This window comes from Sciurus carolinensis, chromosome 19 (genome assembly GCF_902686445.1).
Source record: "Sciurus carolinensis chromosome 19, mSciCar1.2, whole genome shotgun sequence".
Lineage (NCBI taxonomy): Eukaryota > Metazoa > Chordata > Mammalia > Rodentia > Sciuridae > Sciurus > Sciurus carolinensis.
In genome coordinates, this window is record NC_062231.1 from 15513279 (window position 1) to 15534388 (window position 21110).

The 21110-nt window shown below is 39.5% G+C and overlaps 2 protein-coding genes and 1 long non-coding RNA gene across 13 annotated transcripts in view; 1 reads left to right on the forward strand and 2 right to left on the reverse strand.

Annotated features, from left to right (window-relative positions):
- Positions 1-3710, reverse strand: part of Setd5 (SET domain containing 5) — a 74184-nt gene extending 70474 nt beyond the window's left edge. For all 11 annotated transcript variants that reach the window (XM_047534608.1, XM_047534604.1, XM_047534605.1 and 8 more), the window contains exon 1: positions 3370-3710. The gene's annotated coding sequence lies outside the window, so the exon portion shown is untranslated. The remainder of the gene's footprint in view (positions 1-3369) is intronic.
- Positions 3711-6237: 2527 nt separating this feature from the next.
- LOC124970990 (uncharacterized) lies at positions 6238-13666 on the forward strand. The gene is made up of 2 exons (XR_007106245.1): positions 6238-7419; positions 9836-13666. It is a non-coding gene; the product is annotated as an uncharacterized LOC124970990 (long non-coding RNA).
- Positions 8503-21110, reverse strand: part of Thumpd3 (THUMP domain containing 3) — a 29619-nt gene continuing 17011 nt past the window's right edge. The window contains 5 exon segments of the mRNA XM_047534610.1: positions 8503-14896; positions 15085-15208; positions 16035-16128; positions 16131-16144; positions 19756-19873. Of these exon segments, the coding sequence (XP_047390566.1) occupies positions 14744-14896; positions 15085-15208; positions 16035-16128; positions 16131-16144; positions 19756-19873 (503 nt within the window). The 3' untranslated portion in view covers positions 8503-14743.

Consider the following 21110-nt stretch of genomic DNA (forward strand, 5'->3'; position numbering starts at 1 on the left):
TATTTAGTAATTTACACTAAAAACACTTGTATTTTTCAACAAGTAAGTCAAACAGAATTAGTGAAACTGTATTGATCAGACATAGCATCTTATATATGTGGTAGTAAAAAGAGTTAGAATCACCTAAAATATTATCCATTAAAGGCTCTGCTTTTAGGCCTGCTTTTACCACTGGGAAAACAATATGAGCCACATTTGTGAATGACAAAATGCTTTCCATTCTTTTGGTTCCCTGCCACAAATGCCACAGTCATACTACAAATTATAGATGTTTGTGGGATTTAAGTACATTATACAAAACTAAACAAAATCAAAATTCTGAGGGACAGAGGTATAGGTTGCAAGCTGTTGGGAGTGGGCAACACATGGGCATATGTTAAGTACTGCATGTAGCCAGGGCTATATTTGGGTGGTGGTTCTCCTTCAAGTACTTCCATATTTGACAGACTGTTCTGCTTAATCAGAGATCATCCTAATGTTCAGGAGTTGTGGGGGAAGGGAGACTACGTCAGGGAATCAGGCTGTCTTTGAGTATTCAGAACTGGACTTACTCAATTTTTAATATTCCTTCTGGTTTATCTTATATTTCAGATGGATTATAGCCAAAGATTATATCCCTGTGATGTCCAACATATATATAATGAATCAAATTTATAAGTTAAACACTAGAAAATATATAACCTGGAGAAGTCTACATATGAATAAAAATTTTTGAAAATTTATATTTAGAAAAAAACTCCCAAAACAAAATCTCATTTTTTAGAGTTTAATATTTCAAGTTAAGCAAAATGTCTAGCAAAACATCTATTCAATAAAGTAAAAATGGCCTACTCAACGGAAGGAAGGAGACACCCAACAACAAAAAAGAATCAAAACTGAGTCAATGATTAAAGAGATGGTCAAAAACCATGCCAGTTGCGGGGGGGGTGGGGGGGAACATCTGCCTCCCACTCCCATTCTCAGGAAGACCTTTAGATCATTTTTATTTTAGTTTTTAAATGGATTAAAAAAAAAAAAATCAAAACTCTGATGGAACTTTAGTTCTAAACAAGCATAAATCCCAGGCTAAGAAAAAAATCTGCCCCAACCCCCCCAAACCTAAAACCAAACAAATAAACAAACAAAAACAAGAAAGTCTTTAAGTATGATGCAATTTCCAGAGCTGATATCCATAAATGGATAGGTTATGAATTACTAAATTTCCATCTCCCCACCAATAAAAGGCAAACCAGCTCAGCAGTGAAATCCCCAGGAAAGCAAGGTTTCTTCTCAGTCCTGAGGCAGCCATCGCCTAAGTGCAGCTCCCTGCAGCCAACAGCATTAATGGACGCTGCACTGCTGTCCTTCCTGGAGACAGCAGCCAGCACTACTCAAGCTTCTCACGTAGCAACCAGAGCTCCAGAGCCAGCAGCTGCTGCTGCCTTGTATACTCACCCCTGTGATCCAACATAGGAACAACCTTCTCTTTACCCCACCCCCACTCCACACACTTTTTTTTTGGGGGGGAGGGGGGAGATGCTCCATGATAGAAGGGCTGAAATTATGCTTTTGGAAACAATCCTAAGGTCACCCTTTTAAATTGAGATCTTTTATGGGGGGGGGATCAACATTCACCAAATTCCAAATATTCATTTTAATTAAGCCAGTAATTTAGGAGTAAAGATTAGGAGTGTAGTCTTTAGAAGGCCAATTTTCAAGCACACCAACAGTCAAATTTAAATTTGCAGCTAGAGACAGAGCCTTATGTCATGTCCTACCAAAGGACATAATTCATTTTTCTACACATAATGACAGTCTGAATAAACCTTAAAGACTCTAATCCCATAACAGGCCAGAATTTTTGGCTACAAAAGAGAACTAATGATCCTCCTGAGAAACTGGAAGAAATCCAATAAAAAAAAAAAATTCCTGTGTCCTCCAAGAGGCCCAGAAACCTCTGATTATGTGAGAATTCTCTGCTTCAGTCCTAGCTCAGATTGCCTTTTAATTCTTCTCAGTGACCTAAAAACATTAATATGAAATTAACCATTAAAATACCTTTCCCCAAATGCAGAGCATACAAACATTATCCTGAAAAGCTCCTAACACTCAACTCAGCTAGATCCTTCTCTAACAAAAGTATAGCTATGAAACATGCCCAACGAAGAAACGTAAATATGACCTTGGCCACAAATATGTCATCTAAAAACAACTTGTTAAACCAAGGGATAAAGGAAATTAGGAGAGAACCTGGGAATTCTTTCAGTACTACGATCACAAGGAAAATTGAGCAATGAACTCTGATATAGACAAAGCCCAGGGGAACCCAGAGCTCTGGACAAGAAATGAGTACTGGTGAACACATTGCACAAGTAACATGAGAAAGCAGAAAATGCAGGTCATACACGAACCTCTGACCCAGACCAGCAGAGCTGGCTGCAGCATCAGTATCCAGGAGAAAGACTACTTATCCTAAGAAGCGACACAAGCAAAGGAGCTCTATACAATAAATTAGCATAGAAGGGGCTTTCCCAGCAGCCAAAACTTTCCCTCTCACGCGCCTCACCTACTAAACCAGGGTTTGGTTTCCCACCACCATTCACTTCACATCTTGACTTGCGCGCAGAGGGAAACAGAATTCATAAAAGGGTAAATTTTTCTGCCTTTAAGACGTTCTAAAAAGATCGTTTTCCACGCCCTAGGCAGGGAAAACGACAAAATCTGGCTAAACTCCAGCATAGAACCCAACAAATTCAATGGGGGAATATCTCAGGGAGAGAGGGGGATACGCCACAGGGAGCCCAAGAATGTGAGGTGGGGGTGGCAAATGTAATGTCTTTAGTGTGGGAAAGAAAGCAGCCATCGGAGGTGGGGACCCAAAAACCAGAGGCAAGGCATCCAGGGAGACCATGGAGGGGAGATCGGGCCCCCCCAGAGCGATGAGAGTTGTCACAAGGCCGCGGGAACGGGGGTGGGAGGTGGGGGCTCGCGGACGGGAGGGGGAAAAAAAAAAGTATGCCCGTGTATTTTGAGAGCAGGGCAGCAAGAGGCCTATGTTCAAGTAATAGGTAAACGTGGAGTAGGCAGTTCCCAGGAAAAGGGGTGAAGAGGCGTGGGGGGAGGGGAAGCGTCCTGACCCAGGAAAGACCTGAAAAGGGTAGTGGGGTCGACTCGATCACACGGGGAGCCCTTCTCCCTTGGAAAGAGGAGTGCAATGGTGTATAGGGGTGACGAGGAGAGGAGAAGGGGTAGCATCCTCCTGCTATGTGCCGGGGAGGGCCAGGCCCATGTCCCGAAGAGAGCGAGCCGGGGGAGACGGAGGAGGTGGACCCTTCCAACCCCAGGGGCCCGGTGGTGAGGGTTGGTGTCTCTTTTCTGTTGGACCCTTACCTTGTCCCAGGCGCTGCCGGGGCCTGAGCCCGGGCTGCGGCGCACGGCACTCCCGGGAGGCAGCAAGACTCGAGTTAGGCCCAACGCGGCGCCACGGCGTTTCCTGGCCGGGAATGGCCCGTACCCGTGAGGTGGGGGTGGGGGGCAGAAAGGCGGAGCGAGCCAAAGGCGGGGAGGGGGAAGGGCCAGGGAGGGAGGGGGGGCCGGCACTACTGTGTTGGCGGACTGGCGGGACTGGGGCTGCGTGAGTCTCTGAGCGCAGGCGGGCGGCGGCCGCCCCTCCCCCAGCGGCGGCGGCGGCAGCGGCGGCGGCAGCTCACTCAGCCCGCTGCCCGAGCGGAAACGCCACTGACCGCACGGGGATTCCCAGCGCCGGCGCCAGGGGCACCCGGGACACGCCCCCTCCCGCCGCGCCATTGGCCTCTCCGCCCACCGCCCCGCACCCATTGGCCAGCTCGCCGCCAATCAGTGGAAGCCGCCGGGTCCGCCTAGAGAAGAGGCTGTGCTCTGAGGCTCCGGCTCCTCAGAGAGCCTCGGCTAGGTAGGGGAGCGGAACTCTGGTGGGAGGGAGGTCCGGTGGACTGGGTGGAGGGATGGGTGGATGAGGTGACCCGCGTCTGGCTGGAGAAGTCGTTTTCTCCCGCAAGATGCCGGGAGTATAACGTTTGTACGGCTGGAAGTGGTAGGAGTTGGTCGGTCGGATTCGGACGGGAGGGCGGCCCGCCCTGCGGCAACCGGAGGGGGAGGGAGAAGGGAGCGGAAAAGGTTTAAAGCCGGACGGAGCCATTGCTCCTGTAGAGGGTGGAGCGCTTCCGGTTCTCCTCTTGTCACTGATTGGGCCGTTTCTCCTCCCGCCGTGTGTGAAAACACAAATGGCGTGTTTTGGTTGGAGTAAAGCCCCTGTCAGTTACAACCTCGGAGTGCGCAGCCGCCTGTTGACTCTCGCGTTGCCCCCTGGGTTGGGAGGGGAGGTAGGTGGGGTGAAGAGAGGTGGACGTGCGGGCGCGGTCGGCCTCCCGCAGGCGGAGGGGAGGGGTCAGTGAAAGTGGCTGCTGTGCGGGGGTCCTCCCACCCTCCCCTTCTTTTAGGGGAGTCGGTTTACCCGCCGCCTGCTTGGCTTCGTCATCTGATTGGCTACTGTTGCTGGGAGAAACGAGCCCTTGCTATTGGCTCGAGTCCCAAATGAACGAACCACTGCGCGGGCCGGCGGGGGGTGGCAGGGAGGCGGTCGTTGGTATGGTCCTCCCGGAGGCCCAACGCCGCAGTGTCTGGCCCCGCGCCCCTGCGCAACGTGGCAGGAAGCGCGCGCTGGAGGCGGGGCGGGCTGCGGACCTAGGCTTTGGGTGGTGCCACCACAGCTCCGCCCCCGGCCGCCGTCGCTGGAAGGGCGAGACAAGCCCGACCTGCTCCAGACACCCATAGGGGTGGGGAAGGAGCGGGGGTCGGTCCGGTTGGTTTGTGGGCGGGAGGCGCATGGTCTCCAAAAATCGGCGGGCGCGCTGCAATCCTGAGGGAGCTGCAGTGGAGGAGGCGGGGAGAAGGCCGCACCCTTCTGGGCAGGGGGAGGGGAGTGCCGCAATACCTTTATGGGAGTTCTCTGCCGCCTCCTGTCTTCTAAGGACCGCCTTGGGCCTGGAAGAACCGCCCTGGGCCTAGAAGAATCCCTTCTCCCTTCCCCCCTCCCTACAGCTTGATCTCATCTTCGCCTCCATGTCGAGTCGCTCCTCGGTTATGGGCGGGATTCTTTTGGCCAGGCTGAAGGGCTGATCTGGTGCCTGGGCGTTGTCCTGGGGAATTGAGCAGGTGTAAAATTTGAGTGGCGAGTCTTCCCACGGATTTGAGTTTTGTTTCAGGAGGGAGTTACTCTAGGGGAGAAGGTGGGAAATGGAGCCTAGGCATTCGCCTAGGGTTATTTTTATTCATTGAGATTGCAGGTTACTACTACTTAAGGTCTTTCTGGAGCATTATTCCTGGAGATAGATTAAAGGGTATGATCACCCGAGTTTTACTCACCACACTTGAGACCCTTTCAACACCATCAGAGTACAGCTTCTCGGATTAAATCTTAACGTGAAGTTTTAGCCATTGCTTCAAACCCAGTGCTTCCTCCCTTCTTCCACTTCTCTCCCAGCAGGCATTATAGTAACTCTCACTTAGGCTTTGGTCCCATTTATTGTTATACTTGCTCATCCAGTCTCCAGACACACCACTGGCTTTCTCTCTCTCCTGATCTTGGGTAGCATGGTGAGTCATGAAACCAGACAGATTGGTTCCACCACTAATTTAGGCTTGAGCTGGGGCCTCACTCATGCCAAGCAATGTTTCTATTCCTCCTTAATGCACTTACTTGGAATGTTTACCTTCATTTTACTTTTTTCTTCTGTTGGGATTCTGCCCCTAGGCCTCTTCACAATTGATGTAATTTCAGTACTACTTTATTAAGAATTGAACCTGAGGCTCAGCATGCAACATTTGCCTTTTTCCTCTTGAATACCACTCATTCCTCCCCTTTATATCTGTTCTCATTGGTTAGTTACCGAGCTCAGTTGCCTATATATTAGCCTCCAAAGTGGTGTGTCTGCCTGCACTACCATCTTCTGGTTCATCCTACATGTTGCTAGGATGATTGTTCATGCTAGAACATGAAAATGAGACTTGAAACTCTCACTTGCTGTTTTCTACTTACAGCATGAATTCCATTCTCATGAATGTGATACAAGGGGACCCTCTGTGAGCTAAGTTGGACTTGTATTTGCCATAGTGGATATTGAACCCAGGGGCTTGTGCATGCTAGGGTACTGCAGTGCATTCCCAGCCTTTTCTGTTTTTAAATTTTTTTTTTTTTTTTTTTTTAAGATATGGTGTTGCTAAGGTGCCCTTGCTGGCCTTGAACTAGGCAGTCATTTTTCCTCAGCCTCCTGAGTTGCTGAGATTACAAGTGTGCACCACTGTGCCTGACTGCTAACCTCATTTTTTTTAAGCAGTTTTTTCGATTGTTAGCGTTTTCCACATTCACAGATCATACATTGTTTCTTAAAAAAATATTTTTAGTTGTAGATGGACACAATATCTTCATTTACTTATTTATTTTTACTCGGTGCTGAGGATGGAACCCAGTGGCCTCACAGGTGCAGGGCAAAGCTCTACCACTGAGCTACAACCCCAGCCCAGAGGTCACACATCTTAAGTTGAACAGAAATGGTTGCTCTTTGCCCAAATCATAAAGATATTCTCTGCATCTTGGTAGCATGTCTCCTGGAACATTAGTCCTGTTCCACTTTCCCCTTCTAGATTGTTAAGAGTCACATGTCTGGAAGGATCTATTATTCTATGAGCAGGACTCCCCTAACACCCTTTAGCATTTTATACTTACTTGAGTCATAGCATTACTTGTATTGTCATTGCTAGCTTGAACATGATTACCTATGCTGGGCTTGAGGATACAATCTCTTGTTAGGTCTTGTACTGCTAAACTATTACATTGTTTGGTTTTTAGCCAACCCTAAGTAAAATGGAGTGGGCACATGTAAATATTTTTTATGAAGTTTGATATTTTATTGGTCTTTCAAGTGCTTGTTTGTATTTTTGCTAGTACCTCCTGAGATTAACACTCTGAACTTTCTGCAATGATGGAACATTCTGTATTTGTGCTGTTCCAGTATGGTAGCCACTAATCATAATTTTAAGCACTGGAAGTATGGTTGGTATTAACTAAAAAGACTAAAATTTAAATTTGTTTAAAGTGCCACTGTGGACAGTGTATCTGTAACCACCAAAGTAAGTTTGATCCAGAGGAAGTATAAATTAATGCCATCATATTTTAATATTAAAGTTTTTTTTATGTGCTAATATGCATCTTGTAAATTTCATTTGTACACTGTAAGACACATTGGGGGCAGTTACCTTACTTAAAATTTCTCTTCAGGACAGTGGTCTTCAAACCTTCAATATACACAAAGATGGTTGCCTTGCTTTCTCATTGCAGATTTCTGTTTCACATGCAAAGATGGTGAACTCTAGGGCAGTCCAGCCTGGAACTACAATTCCTGGGTTTGTTTGGTTATTTGTTTTTTGTATTGGTGCTTGAACCCAGGGGCACTTAATCTCTGGGCCATATTTCCAGTCCTTTTTATTTTGAGACAGGGTCTCCCACTAAGTTGCTGAGGATAGCCTTGAACTTGTTGATCCTCCTGCCTCAGCCTTTGGAGCTGAGATTATAGGTGTGTGCTCCTGTGCCCAGCTCATGTTTATTTCTTTACTGCAAATGTAACTTCAGGTAACTTTACCTGCAGAAATGATTACATGTTTACCATATATTTTTGTCCTCAAAATTTTTCACCTAAACTGTTTATCCTCCACCCTGCCTCACTAAAGGAAAACATTTTGAAAAGCAAAGAATGATAATTCTTGCAGACAGATTGTTTTAAAAGGATACTAAAATAGTCCAATTTTGGGGGTGGGGGAAGCAAGTTAAGATGTTTTCATGTTTCTCTCACTAAATTGCGTTCCTTAAGAATACATCTTTGATTCCCAGTGCTTAAGTATAGAGTTGGGAATTCAATAAATGTTGGTTTTATTGATTCTTATTTGTGAAATTGGTTTTCAAATAATAGTTGAAACTCATAAAACATGAGAGCAAGGCCCCTTTTATTTTGATACTTTAGGGTCATACTTAATCAAGATCTCCTGTTCACAGAGGAAACTGATGACATGTGGTCTCTGAATGCATCTGTCCACCATTCAGCTCTTCCTTGGGTTTCCTGTACTAACCATAGCAGTTATCCTCTTCCTGTGGTTCATTTCCTTTGGACTTGTTAAAATAAACCAGCTACCTATCTCCTTTTGAAGTAGTGCTATACTGTTTCCTATACTCTAAGACAAAAGCTTATTAAATTGTGAGATACTTGGACTCAAATGAAAAATGGTGAAAGTTTTGTGGGGGCTTGTGGGTTTTAAAAAAAATTATTGGGAAAATTTGAACTAGATGAGGTTTTCCTTTTTTTTTAAGTGAGTGGAGGTTTGGTATAGTTTCATATTATTGTTTGCAACTGTTAATCCAGGATATGATAGGGATCAGCTTCACAAAGATAAGACTAGCTTGACTGTTCGAGGCCAATCTTAATTGTAGATCACTTTATTAGGTCACAAATCTAAGAGTCAGATACTTGACTTTATAGGTTGAGAACTTTTTTTTTTTTTTCGTTTATCCAATAGTATATTAGTTTACATTAGAAGACATACTTCTCCAGAAGATTTGTTATTCATGACTCCCCATTCTTGATGGAGTAAGAAATTAGGTTATTAGAGAACTGTTAATGAGCATGGAGTCAGTGTTCATGTTTATTTTATCTAGGTCAGTATTAAACCTGATGAATTATTGCTGCTTTGTTAGGGTATACCTTCTTGGAGACTTAAGACTTTTTCTGCCCGTCTGATATTATCTCAGTCATGGTTACAATAATTTTGCTTTTCAGCTTCTTTCCTAGTGTCATCACTGACCTTGTTTGTTTGTCCTGATACTTGACCATCTTGTTTTCCAATTAGAGATGTTAAAAATTATACATGTTTTAAATTGGCTCTTCCTACTGACAACAGGAACACATTTAAGATGTTTGTGGAAGTGGTGATTTTTCTCATTCCTGTCAACTCAACAGTCTTCATGGCCTTTCCTATTTGTATACCTTTCGTTAAAGTTGTATCCCAGACTTCAGGTATAGCTTCTTAAAACAAATAATAACAGCATATTCTAGTGTGTATGATAGGCAAAAGCTAACGGAAACATAGGTAGATTAGCAGCAAATGAAGATATATGAAGTGGTGTGCTGAATTATTTACTAGTGTGTTTGGTGTGGTTATCAAATATAAAATCCTATTGGAGTAAGAAACTGAAGCTTATGCTGAACAACTTTCTCATGGATAGACTAAAAAGTTGGAAGCCAGTGATGAAAACTCTGGTCCGTCTGATCATTTGTATTCCTAATCAGCTTGTACTACCTTGCTCTGATGGAAATCTTTTGGGAAATTTAATCTGGCTATACGATACAGGGTGGGTGGTAGTGATACAGACATTTGAAAGCAAAGAGACCACTTTGGAGGTTCTCCTATAAAGCTCAGAGGTGAAGTGAGATAAGATCTGGTTTAGGACTAATGGCAGGTGCAATGGAAAGGAAGTTAGAGGGTTTGGTAACTAATTGTCACTAGGAAGAATAATGGTCTCAAAACATTGATTTTTAAGGGATGTAGGGTGGGGGTGTTAAAATTGATAAATTGTTTTTAAGTGTAGATATGCCACAGTGGAACCCAACATTCTGTGTAATTGAGATGTGACAATAAAGAAAAAAATGACTTCTCAAGGAAACCTTTGATGCTCTCATTCCTACCAGATTTGGCCTTCACCTCTGAATGTTATCAAAGCTCTTCTTACAATTTTAATTAAGAGAGTAACTTGTCGTCCCCCCTTCTTTAGGTTGCTTCTTGATGACAAAACAGTGCTTATTTATGGCTGTGTCCCTGTTGCCTAAGCGAAGGGAGGTCCACGAGGTCAAAATTCTTTTCATAATACCAGTGTTTGTAAATTGCTCCCTCATTCTTGAAATTATGCAGTTGCTACATGATGTGTGATGACATTGTCACTGATAATGAATGATGCTGTTTGTATATGAATTTTCTAAGGTAGCAGGTAGGTTTAGGTATGAATTTTATTTTTAAAGAAATTTTTAGGTTATATGTTCTATAATATGCAACCTCAGTGTCATGCAGTTGTGTCGTTTTATTTGTGTCATACAAAATCCTGGCATCTTTGCACATTGTGCACATTTTAAAATTTGGTATACATCTTGTTTTTGCATGTTTTAAATATTTTCTCCAAACTTCCAAATTTTAGAATTTAGTAACTTTAAAATAAATTGTACTGAAAGAATGGCTCATTAGCTTAAAATACTATATAAATTAACTTGTAGGGGAGAGGAAATGACCAAAGAAACTACATGAAATAAAAATATGAAAGTTGCCTTTTGTTGGCTTTAGAGATAATTTAATGTAGCATGTCTTATGAAATAGAATAACTTGTAGTGTTGGTGCCAGCTATGCTGTGGAGTCATTTTGAAACTAATTCAAAGTATTGTAGGGGTTTTTTGTTCTTGTTTTTTTGAAAGGTATTGAATATTTTAAATGTTGACACATGATACTCCCTAAAAGAAAACAAAAATCATTAAGAGGTTTCAAACCAGAAGTGAAAAAGCTGATGTAAATTACTGCATTATATTGGCTGGAAAAACATACATAATAGCTGAGAAACTTAAGCCACATAGTACAAATTGCTAATTATCTGCTAGATTATAAGCAAGAAATAATTATAGTAGTTCCTCTTTTGTACATTACAGCAGCTCGTCATATTAAAAGATTTGTGTGCAGATGTGAATTCTAAATCTCTCGTGGAAGTGTACTTAACTTTATGATGGATGGATTTACAAATGTGGCTCAACTTGTTATTTACTTGTATTTGCTGGACATCAGCTAATCAAAGATAAACTTTATGTGGAAATGGGGTAATAAACACTGTCCTAAAACAGTTCAAGTGTGGAATGATTTTTTAATCTTCTGCTTTATCCTGAACAACTATCTGTTGACATTTGCACTATATGGTGGGAAGGCAACAGTGAGTAAAACTGTGGGCACCTTAGCACAAATTAAAGCAACTGCATAAAACTTTGGTAGTAGTTCTTCACTGCCGTGCATCTCTAAACCAAAAGGATTAAAAAGCCAGTTTCTGCAGGCATGGTGGCATAGCCTGTAATCCCAGGAATTTGGGAGACTGAGATGGAAGAATTGCAAGTTTGAGGCCAGTTTGGGCAACTTAGTATCAGACCCTGTTCTCAAAAATAAAAGGACTGGAGATGTAGCTCTGGGGTAGAGACCACCCTGTGTCAAACCCCAGTATCCTCTCTCCCCAAAAGGCAGTTTTCACACAAAAACAATAAAATTGTTAAAAGAGCCCTTTTTTAAGATTCTTATTTTAGTACTGGGTCTAACAAGTTGCACAGGCTGGCCTTGGATCTTCTTACCTTGGCTGCCCAAATAGCTGGGATTATAGGTGTGCACAACCACAACCAGCATAATTTGTCAGTATGAATGAGGAAATGGAAAGCTGGCATACAGTACTTTGGAATAGTGGTTCTCTTTAGAAAAACCACTCATGCAATAGTGTTGCAAGCTCAATTTGTTTTTCTTGGAGCACCATTTTTATTTGAAAGAATGACAAGTGTTATTTTATTTGTAGTTTGCTATTGGGGAGATACTTTCTCAAATAGGAAGAAGTGAGCCTGTTCAAGAAACAACTGACAGCAATTACATTCAAACTTTGAAGAGAAAACTTGTCTCTACTCTCAGCATGACAGCTTGGCTTTTATATGCTGATAGTGGAGACATGAGATACTGTATAATGAAATGGGCCAACTTCTTGGAGTTTCCATAATTCAGCCTGTACTTTCCAGCTAACCAATACAAAAGTAACAAAACTGCAAGATAAATGTCTCAACAAAGTGAATGCAGAAGATAAAATCCAGAGGCTTTCCATTAAGCCATACTTGTTAGAAACTTAGTTACAAAAAATGTAAAACAATGCCACTCGTATAATTATTTTGAAAAGTCATTGCTTTGAAAATCTCAATGCTGTAATATTATAAAGTTTTTGTTTAAATTTCTAATGGTAAAATATTGATAAATAAAAGCTGCTGAGTCCCTCAATTTTTAACAAAGTGGAAGGATCCTGCCTGAGACCACACAGATTGAGAAATGGCTGTTCTAGCATATAGTACACATAGTGAACAAATGCATAGATGATTGGTAATGGGCATGCTAGGACAGGGAGCAGGTTTCTGTGGAGAACAGTGTTGTTTAAGGTGGTATATACAAGACTAATAGCAATTACAAATTAACAATTTAGGGCTTGCTTGAGAAAAACTAAGCACCATTCTCCTGAGTAAAAAATGGTTCTTCTATACATCTGTCATTGAATAACTTCACAACTGATTAGCAAACACATTAACCCTGGGACAAAAGGGTTTAGGGATGACATGGTAGGCCTGTTACGAAGCATCTGACATTTTTTCACATTGCACATTTTAAAAATTTGGTATACAGATATGTTCTTGGTGTTTCTTCTGGACTTGTTTTTTTTAATGTACCAAGGTGCAATAATTAAATATACTTTTTTCTCTCAGTTGTCACTTTCACCATATACCCACTGAACTTCATGCAGTGACACCTCACTTGAACTTGGAAAAGGCTATGCTGAGAATGGACAAATAATTTTCCCTTTTTTATACCTCTCACTAATGCATATTACGAAGAATTCACGGGTTTATTATACTTTTGGTACTTAATAAACCTTTCATAATATTTCCCTAGTTCTGTCTTGAGTTTATCTTTAGATCCCTGTGGTGGAGACCTGAGCCTGTATCTGACATTCACAGGGTAGGGCCTATAGTTTTGGCAGTTTGCTGAAGAGTCTTGTTAAGTGGTTGTTCCCTTTTTAACCACTCTAGTACACTATCAAGTCTTCAGAGATAACCATTGTCTAGATTTGTAAAGTCTTCCTCAATATTTGCATTGTTTTTTCCCCTCAAATAATACTGGCATTCCCAATAATGGAATATCTATTGTATGACTCAGTCACTTCATCTTTAGGTTATTATAGGTTTCCTTCCCCATCTCTTCACATTCCCATGGTCTTCTATTTTTTTCTTTAAACAATATTAAAAACCAAGGTGATCATACAACTAGTGGGTGGGTGGCAATGTCATCAATTCCAGGCTTTCTGAATCCTGCTCAGTCCATTCCTTATTCTGATCACCATATAACAAAACATACTGGGGAAGAAGGTGGCATACCATTGCCTACATGTTTGCACCATCTTAAAAAAGCCTGGTCATGTCTTTACTGCAGTATTTAACAGAATTAAAGCTATGATGAATCAAGCATGCAACTGATGTGTCTAAACTATGCCAATATGCAAAAATATTTGTTCAGCAAATATTAAATGCCCACTCTGGCAGGAACTTGGTAAACAGTGATGAAAACAGACATTTTCCTTGTACTTTCTGGTTCTATGGACTGCTGGCCAGTTTAGTTTGAAATTTAAATGGTTTGTCACAGGTGAAAAGTTGTTAATGTTCAACCCTTTTGTAATGCAGCTGTGAATTCTTGATAATGGTAAAATGCCAGTATGGGATACAACTTTTTTATAATATAAATGTCTTCCAATTCAAGAATAAACAGACTAGGATTGTTGGCTACACTGCCAGTGTGAACTCTGTTCTTTCAAAGAATACTTGTCCTTTTATTCTAAATGGAGACATCAAAAGGGAGTAGTATTATCACATTACTAAAATGACCCTGAAAACATAAGCTGAATGCAGCCAGATACTTAAAAATAAACTGGACACTAAAAGAATTCCACATAAAACCTCAATTACTTTTTATCCCAGGGAAGCATCATTTTACTAGGATTGACTACTGACCTTCACTTTCCACAAAACTTGGGAAGAACTTCCTACAAGTGGAAAAGCAACTAAATGTGAAAAATGATCCATGAGGAAATAACAATTAGATGGCCCCCAAATTAAGTTTCATTAGAAGATAGATCAATTTTTTTCTCTTTTAATAAAGTACTCAAGATATGTTTATGGTTGCCTTGAAAAACAACAGACTTGTAGAATGAAATAAAAAATTTCTTTTGATTTATCTTGTAGGTCTCATACTTCAGCCATCAATGTTTCTGGTGCTGTTAAAAAACGTTATGAAGTATCCTTGCAATCCCTTTCATAAATTCACCCCTGTTTTAGTTCTATATGTTAATCTGTATAACATGCATATTTTAATTAAGGCAGATGGTAAATATTCCTAATAGGTGTAATTCCATCTTGTCATTGGGCAAACACTCTTCACAAAATATAACAATGCTTTGTTTTTCTGAGGTTGAGGTAAAGAGAACTGAGCTATTGAATAGCAAAGCTGCACAGGTAGTAAGATGTAGCCTAAGATATCGATACAATGAAAACAATGAAATTAAAACATTCTAAAACCTAGATCCTGGCGTACTTTAGTAGGCTTTTCCCTAGTCATCTTTAAAGCACTGTAAGAAAAATACTAATTGGCCAGCTACTCTTTTCAAAATAGCCGCAAGGAAATGTTTTCTCAAAACTTTTAAAATTATATGACATTACTTTGTATCTTGCTAACCAAGAAGAAGAGCTTTGGACTTGTTTAAATAGTAGACTGTATTTTTGTTAATACTATTTCTCTCTCAAGTTCTTCATGCTGACATTCCCAGTGTTGAAAAGTAAAATACTGTTTATTATCTTCATCCTATGCATTACCAAGGAGTTCCTCTCTCTCCATCTTGTTCCAGAGGATGAACAAAAGCTTGGGGTGTACGTTTCAGAAGATAAACTGCAGCATGAAGACCCCCTATGTTCACCCAGACAGTATGCACTTTTCGCCATACATGTCCCATTCCAGATAATGCCTGTGTACACACAAAAAGAATAAAAGAATCAGGCTGACAATCTGCTTTTAAACCAGTAAGGGATCTTAAACTGCCGGTTAAGAAACACTAGGGGAAGAGAAAATATCCTATTCAAATTAATATCCCAGGTTTACTTAAAAAGATCCTGAAGTTGCCACAGGCTGAGACTTAAGCTTAATACACGGCACCTTGGTAAAGCATTTCTTGTCCTGAGTAAGTAGAACAGCTCGGCCTGTCCCAGGTCTACAGACACGGCTCATCTCTCGCAGGCAAGCTGGATAAAGATTCCAGTTTCTTTTCTTGGAGCCCATCCTATAGAAGAAAGTCTGATAAGCCAACCATTTACTGTTGTAAAAGATAAATATTTAAGACTACACTAAAAGAACAAAATTTCATGGATATTGAAGCATGATAGTTGCCTTTTAGAAACCAGAGCTTTACCATTACATGCATAAATGAGTGAATAACTTTGAATTGTACATATCTTCTAGGTACAAGAAAATTTTTTTTACACTTGTCTTCTTAATTGGTATATTAAGCAAACTATATAAATCAAACTAGTGGTTACAGATCATTTCTCCTGAGGGACAATCAGAATTGAGTCTTAGCCTTTTAATATGAATATGATTATGTAATTCAACAACAGGTAGAAAGTAAATTATAGGTAATTTTAAAAATGAGCTTCCTGTGATGGGCAGCATCAAAATGTAGTTCATATATATTTCTCAATTCTCAGAAGAAACAAAATGGGTGAGTCCATCATTAAAATTACTCAGTTAAAAAATGGCACCTCTAGATCTTAAAAGGAACTGAAGATTTTTATTCTAATTTAGAATATGTTCAAGTTGACATTTAGGAGATAAATGAGTACTACAAAAAAAGGTTGAAATAAAACATTGTGGTGTGTATGTGTATTGGGGATTGAACCCAGGGCCTCAATACATGCGGAGCAAGAGCTCTATCACTGAGCTATATCCTTAATTCTTTAAATCTTATTTTTGAGATGGTCTCACTCAGTCACTCAGGCTGGCCTTGAACTTGTAATTTCATGCCTCATTTCCTCCTCCTCCTCATAGCTGGGATTACAGACATGCACCACTGTACCTGGCAAAACTTGTTCCAAAAAAACAGTTCCTACCTTTTCCCAAATGGCATATCTGTTACAATAATGTCCACAGAACCAGTTCTCAATGGGAGATTGCAGATATCCCACTGTACAGCATCAATGGGCAGCCCCAGGATGGTTTGCTGTGGAGACAAAGGGAACAGGTGCTTCAACATATTTTAAAATAATGAAATTTTTTAAAAGAAAAAAATTTTTGAAGAGACTGCTATAGCAAGTATAAAAATGCTAATAACAATGAGAACATCAACAATCAAATCTTAAAGTAATGTACGAAGAAAGCATATGGTCATAAGATAGAACTATTATAAAGACTGGATGGAATAAAAAGACTGAAATGGAAAAATCTACAAGTAAATTTTAAGAATGGTTAAGACTGATTTCAAAAAATGTCAACGTCTGTTTCATCTACATTTCAAAAAAACAGATTGGGGAAAATGAGTCTGTCACAAAGAACTGTGAGAGACAAATTTACAGAGTTGAAAGCATTAAATTACATAACTGATAAAGTTATTGATGAATAGATACACTGGGAAAAAATTACTAAAAGGATTATGAGTTGACACATCTGAAGAATAAAGTCTGATAAATCTAGTAGTATTAGATATAAACATAAAATTGGTACATGTATCAGTAATCATAATTATTTAACAAAAAGAAATTTATCATGCTGTATTTTAAAAATCCAAAGAAGAGAGGTAAGATTGAAAACATGATGGAAGGCAGAATGAATATCATAATAAATATAGAAGATTTAAATCCTCCCCATTAAGATAAAGCAAACTTTTAAGAAACTGTATACAGTAGGCAATAATGCACAGACTAAGAATTAAAGGCAAATCAAAGATTTGTGGTTCAGTAGTAGAGCACTTTTCTAGCATGTGTGAGGCAATGGATTAGATTCTCATCACTACATATAAATAAAGTTCCATCGACAACTAGAAAAAATATTTTTTTTAAATTTATGAGCAGGAATTGAGAGTTTTTAATAAGTTATTTAATAAGAAAAATTTATAAAAAATTCAATAAAGGCAAATCTACGTAATGAAAAAAGTAGTTATTGAAAATATGAGTTATAATCAAAAGATTGTAAAAGTTAAGGCAAAATTTATAAAAATCATATAGGCTGAATCAATAAAAAGTCAAAATCCAGAGGATCTGAACAACAAAATTTTCAGAAACTTATAAAGAGAAAATATTTGTTTAAAAATGTTTATCAGTCTGAAAAAACCCAAACTGATTCATATACTTAAGCATCAAAACCTAATATGAAACAAAATGTAACATAAGAATCCATTCTTGGGGTCTGGGGTTGTGCTCAGTTGTAGAGCACGTTGCCTGGCATGTGTGAGGCTCTGAGTTCATATTTTGACACCACAAGTAAATAAGTAAAATAAAGGTCCAATGACAACTAAAAATGTTTAAAAATGAAAAAAGAATCCATCACAACAAAAGTTAGTATTTTAAGAAATTCAAAACCTTCCAACTACTTTATGTATAAAATGATCTAAACCCTTGCTACTTCACAAGTTGGTACATAGATGAACACATGAGCATCACCCAGGAACTTTCTAGAAAACACTCAGGCCTCATTTCACATCTGCTGAATCGGAATGTTAACAAGATCCCCAAGTAATTCATATATACATTAATGTTTGAAAGTACTCAAATGATTTGGGAGACAAGGGTATCACCACTGATTGGAAAGTAGCAAAAAGAATTATAAAACTATAGGATGTGGTCAACATTAGTTATCAGAATGAAACTAGCTTGAATAAAAACTTTCATAATTAAAAGAAAACATGAACAGCATATAAGTTAAGATTTGGGGAAACAAAAAATGTAAATGTGAAATAGGGATAAAAATCAAGCACTAGCATAAAACCAAAGAATGACTGAGGATATAGCTCGGCGGTAGAGAGGTAGTCTAGCCTAAATCCCTGGGTTCTGGCCCCAGTATCAATAATGTTAAAAATAAAATAAATAAAACAAAGAACAAATAGTGTACAAAGAACAAAAGACTAGCAAGCCTAATCAAAAAAAGGAAAAAAAAATCAGACAGGGGACAGTCAATATAAAGATATAAAACAGTATTAGACGTATACCATGTGAGTACTAAATAGGAATATTTGTATAAAATGACCATGTTTAAAAAAAATTGATTTCTATTTAGAAATATAAGCCTCACACTATTAATGGAGGCAGCTGTTTCTGAAGGTCAATTGTGGGATATAATGACTTCCTGTGTGATATCTTCAGGATGTGCTGACCAAATCTGCTGACCATTACCTTCTGCAGTTTGTATCAGAGAATGAAGGACACTCACAGAAGAGATCACAGAAGCAGACTATGATGAGGCCTCTGGTAAAAAACTATAGACCAAGTGATATTACAACTAATTCTTCCCAAAATCAGCTAAGACTTTCAAAGGATGATGAAAAGCTAACATAGACAGTATTAAATGGATTTGTAGTAGTAGATTAGGCCTTCAAGATACTTAAACAACATACATCTCAAAAGGATAACCAACAAATTTTTCCAAAGGCAAATGGTCTTCCAAACCAAGGACATCAAAGGTACATGGTTTAGTAAGAACCCCTTAACCAAGAACCAAATGTGGCTGACACCTCGATCTTAGATCTCTTAGTCTTTAAGAACAGTGATGAATACGTTTATGTTAAGGAGGGAGAAAAAAGGTATATGGTTGAAGGGCCTTGGAATATTTTGCTAAAGGAAGAGAGGATTTGGGGGGGTAGGCTATAGCTCTTCACATTTCTGATTTGTTTTGATGTGACATTGAGATAATGTTTTTCTTAACGGACCCAAATGGGAGAATAAAAGCAAATCCATGAAAGGTAGACAGGGAAACATTCACTAAAATAACTACTACTTGGCTGTACAAAGCAAAATCAACAGCCTTCAGGGGCAGAGTGATTAGAGGTATTTAAGCAGGATAGAGGAGCACTAGTCAGAATCTCCTGATCATTTAGAAATCATGGGGAGGAGAGCTGAGAATGGTGGTGCGAATGGGTCATACCAGTGTCTTGGGAGGCTAAGGCAGGAGGATTGCAAGTTAAAGCCAGCCTCAGCAATTTAGTGAGGCCCTAAGCAACTTAGGGAGATCCTGTCACAAAATAAAACATAAAAAGAGCTGGGGATGTGGTTAAGTGCACCTGGGTTCAATACCTGGTACCAAAAAAAAAAAAAAAAGAAAAAAGTCAGTAATAGAAATCATGGGGATGACTTTCAGTCATTTTTCAACTCAAATTCTCTTTAAGTCCCAAATAATATGTAATATGTACACATAGTGAAACATTATGCAGTCATTTAAAATAGACTGTAAAAGCACAAAGTATTTAAAAATTTGAGAAAATGAAATGAATCTACCACATTAAAAAATAAAGAATCTACACAATAGTCTGGGAAAATATATGTATGAATAAGGAAAGAAAAAGGAAGACAGACATAAAAGGATGGAAAAGGGTAAGAAAATCAAATAAAATGTTTTTTGAGGGGCTGGGGGCATAACTCTGACAGAGCACTTGCCCCTGGATTCAATCCCAAGCACTACAAAAAAAAGTTTTTAAAATTTAAGTAATTTTCAATAAACTTTTAAAAACAAGTAGAATCTCACTATATTTTGGTTATGATGTCACAATCCACTGCAGGTATTCTTAATTCATTATGAAAAATAATTACCTAGATGCTATAAAATCTTGTAAATTAAAAATTTTACCCATCTTTAATCTGGCTCTTGGTGAGTAAAGATGAGATGTTATTTGCTGCTCTTTTCACAGCCAGGGGATTATTATCACCAGCAATATGATAACAGTCAGCCCATTCCATTGCCCCCTAAAAAGACAAGAGTGTTGTATTATAAAATAGAAGTAATAAACACAAAAAAATATTAAGGGGAAAATTATTTCAGTCACTTGTCAATAACAAGACAATCCAACCCAGTGCTTTTCTGAAGTGGCAAAACAAAGCTTGTTGTTAATTTTGCCATACCCTTTGCTAGAAATGCCTCCTGTTCTTTCTCTGCTTGCTGAACTCCTACTGATCTTTTAAGACCCAGTTCAAACGTCACAACCTCTGATATCAACCCCGGCTTCCCAACTATCTTCTCATGCTCCCCTATAAAAGCATTCTGTACATACCTTTATCACAGTACTTGTTTCATTTTTAATTACTCATACCTGTTCACCTCCCTACTAAAACTAGTAACTCCCTCAGGACAGGACCAGTGTTTTATTCAATCCCTCACCCAGCAGTATCTGGCAAACAGGATTATAAACCCTAATGAATATGGTATTAAAAAAAAAATTAACCAATCCAGGTGCAGTGGCACAGGCGTATAATCCCAGCAGCTTTGGAGGCTGAGGCAGGAGGATCACAAGTTCAAAAGCCAGCCTCAGTAAAAGCGAGGCACCAAGCAACTCAGTGAGACCCTGTCTCTAAATAAAATACAAAATAGGACTGGGGATGTGGCTCAGTGGTTGAGTGCCCCCAATTTCAATCCCTGGTACCCCCATCTCCCCGCTCCCTCCAAAAAAAATTAACCAAATAGAACTGGCCAAACCCATAACTATTTTGGATTGTAAAAGTTAATACAATCTTATCTATTAAATATTTAACAGTTTCAAAATAAAGTGCCATTACCAATGCATGATATGCTTTTGAGTGATAACCACTCTATCACAAGAATTTTGTAATTTTTAAATTGAAAACTGTCAGCAGAACATGATATTTATACACCAAGCTGTCACATATCATTTGTGGAATGAGGTGACACACTACCCTAGGCTGAACAATGTTTCTGTGCAAATTAACAGAACATAAAACAGAGAATAGTTCTGCCCTCTGATTAGGGATGAGTAACGAACACCATTTCCTTTGTGAATAGAAACACACCTCCCATCCATGAATACAGCACTTTATAACTTTTTATTTGCCCAGACATTTTGGAGTCATGACAACTCCAGTCTGTAATCCTACAATGACTTTAAACAAAAGGGATGTTGAAAATATGCCAGAATTTGGTGTGGGCAGGGATATAGAAGGAACCTACAGAGTCTGATAAGTCTCTCACAT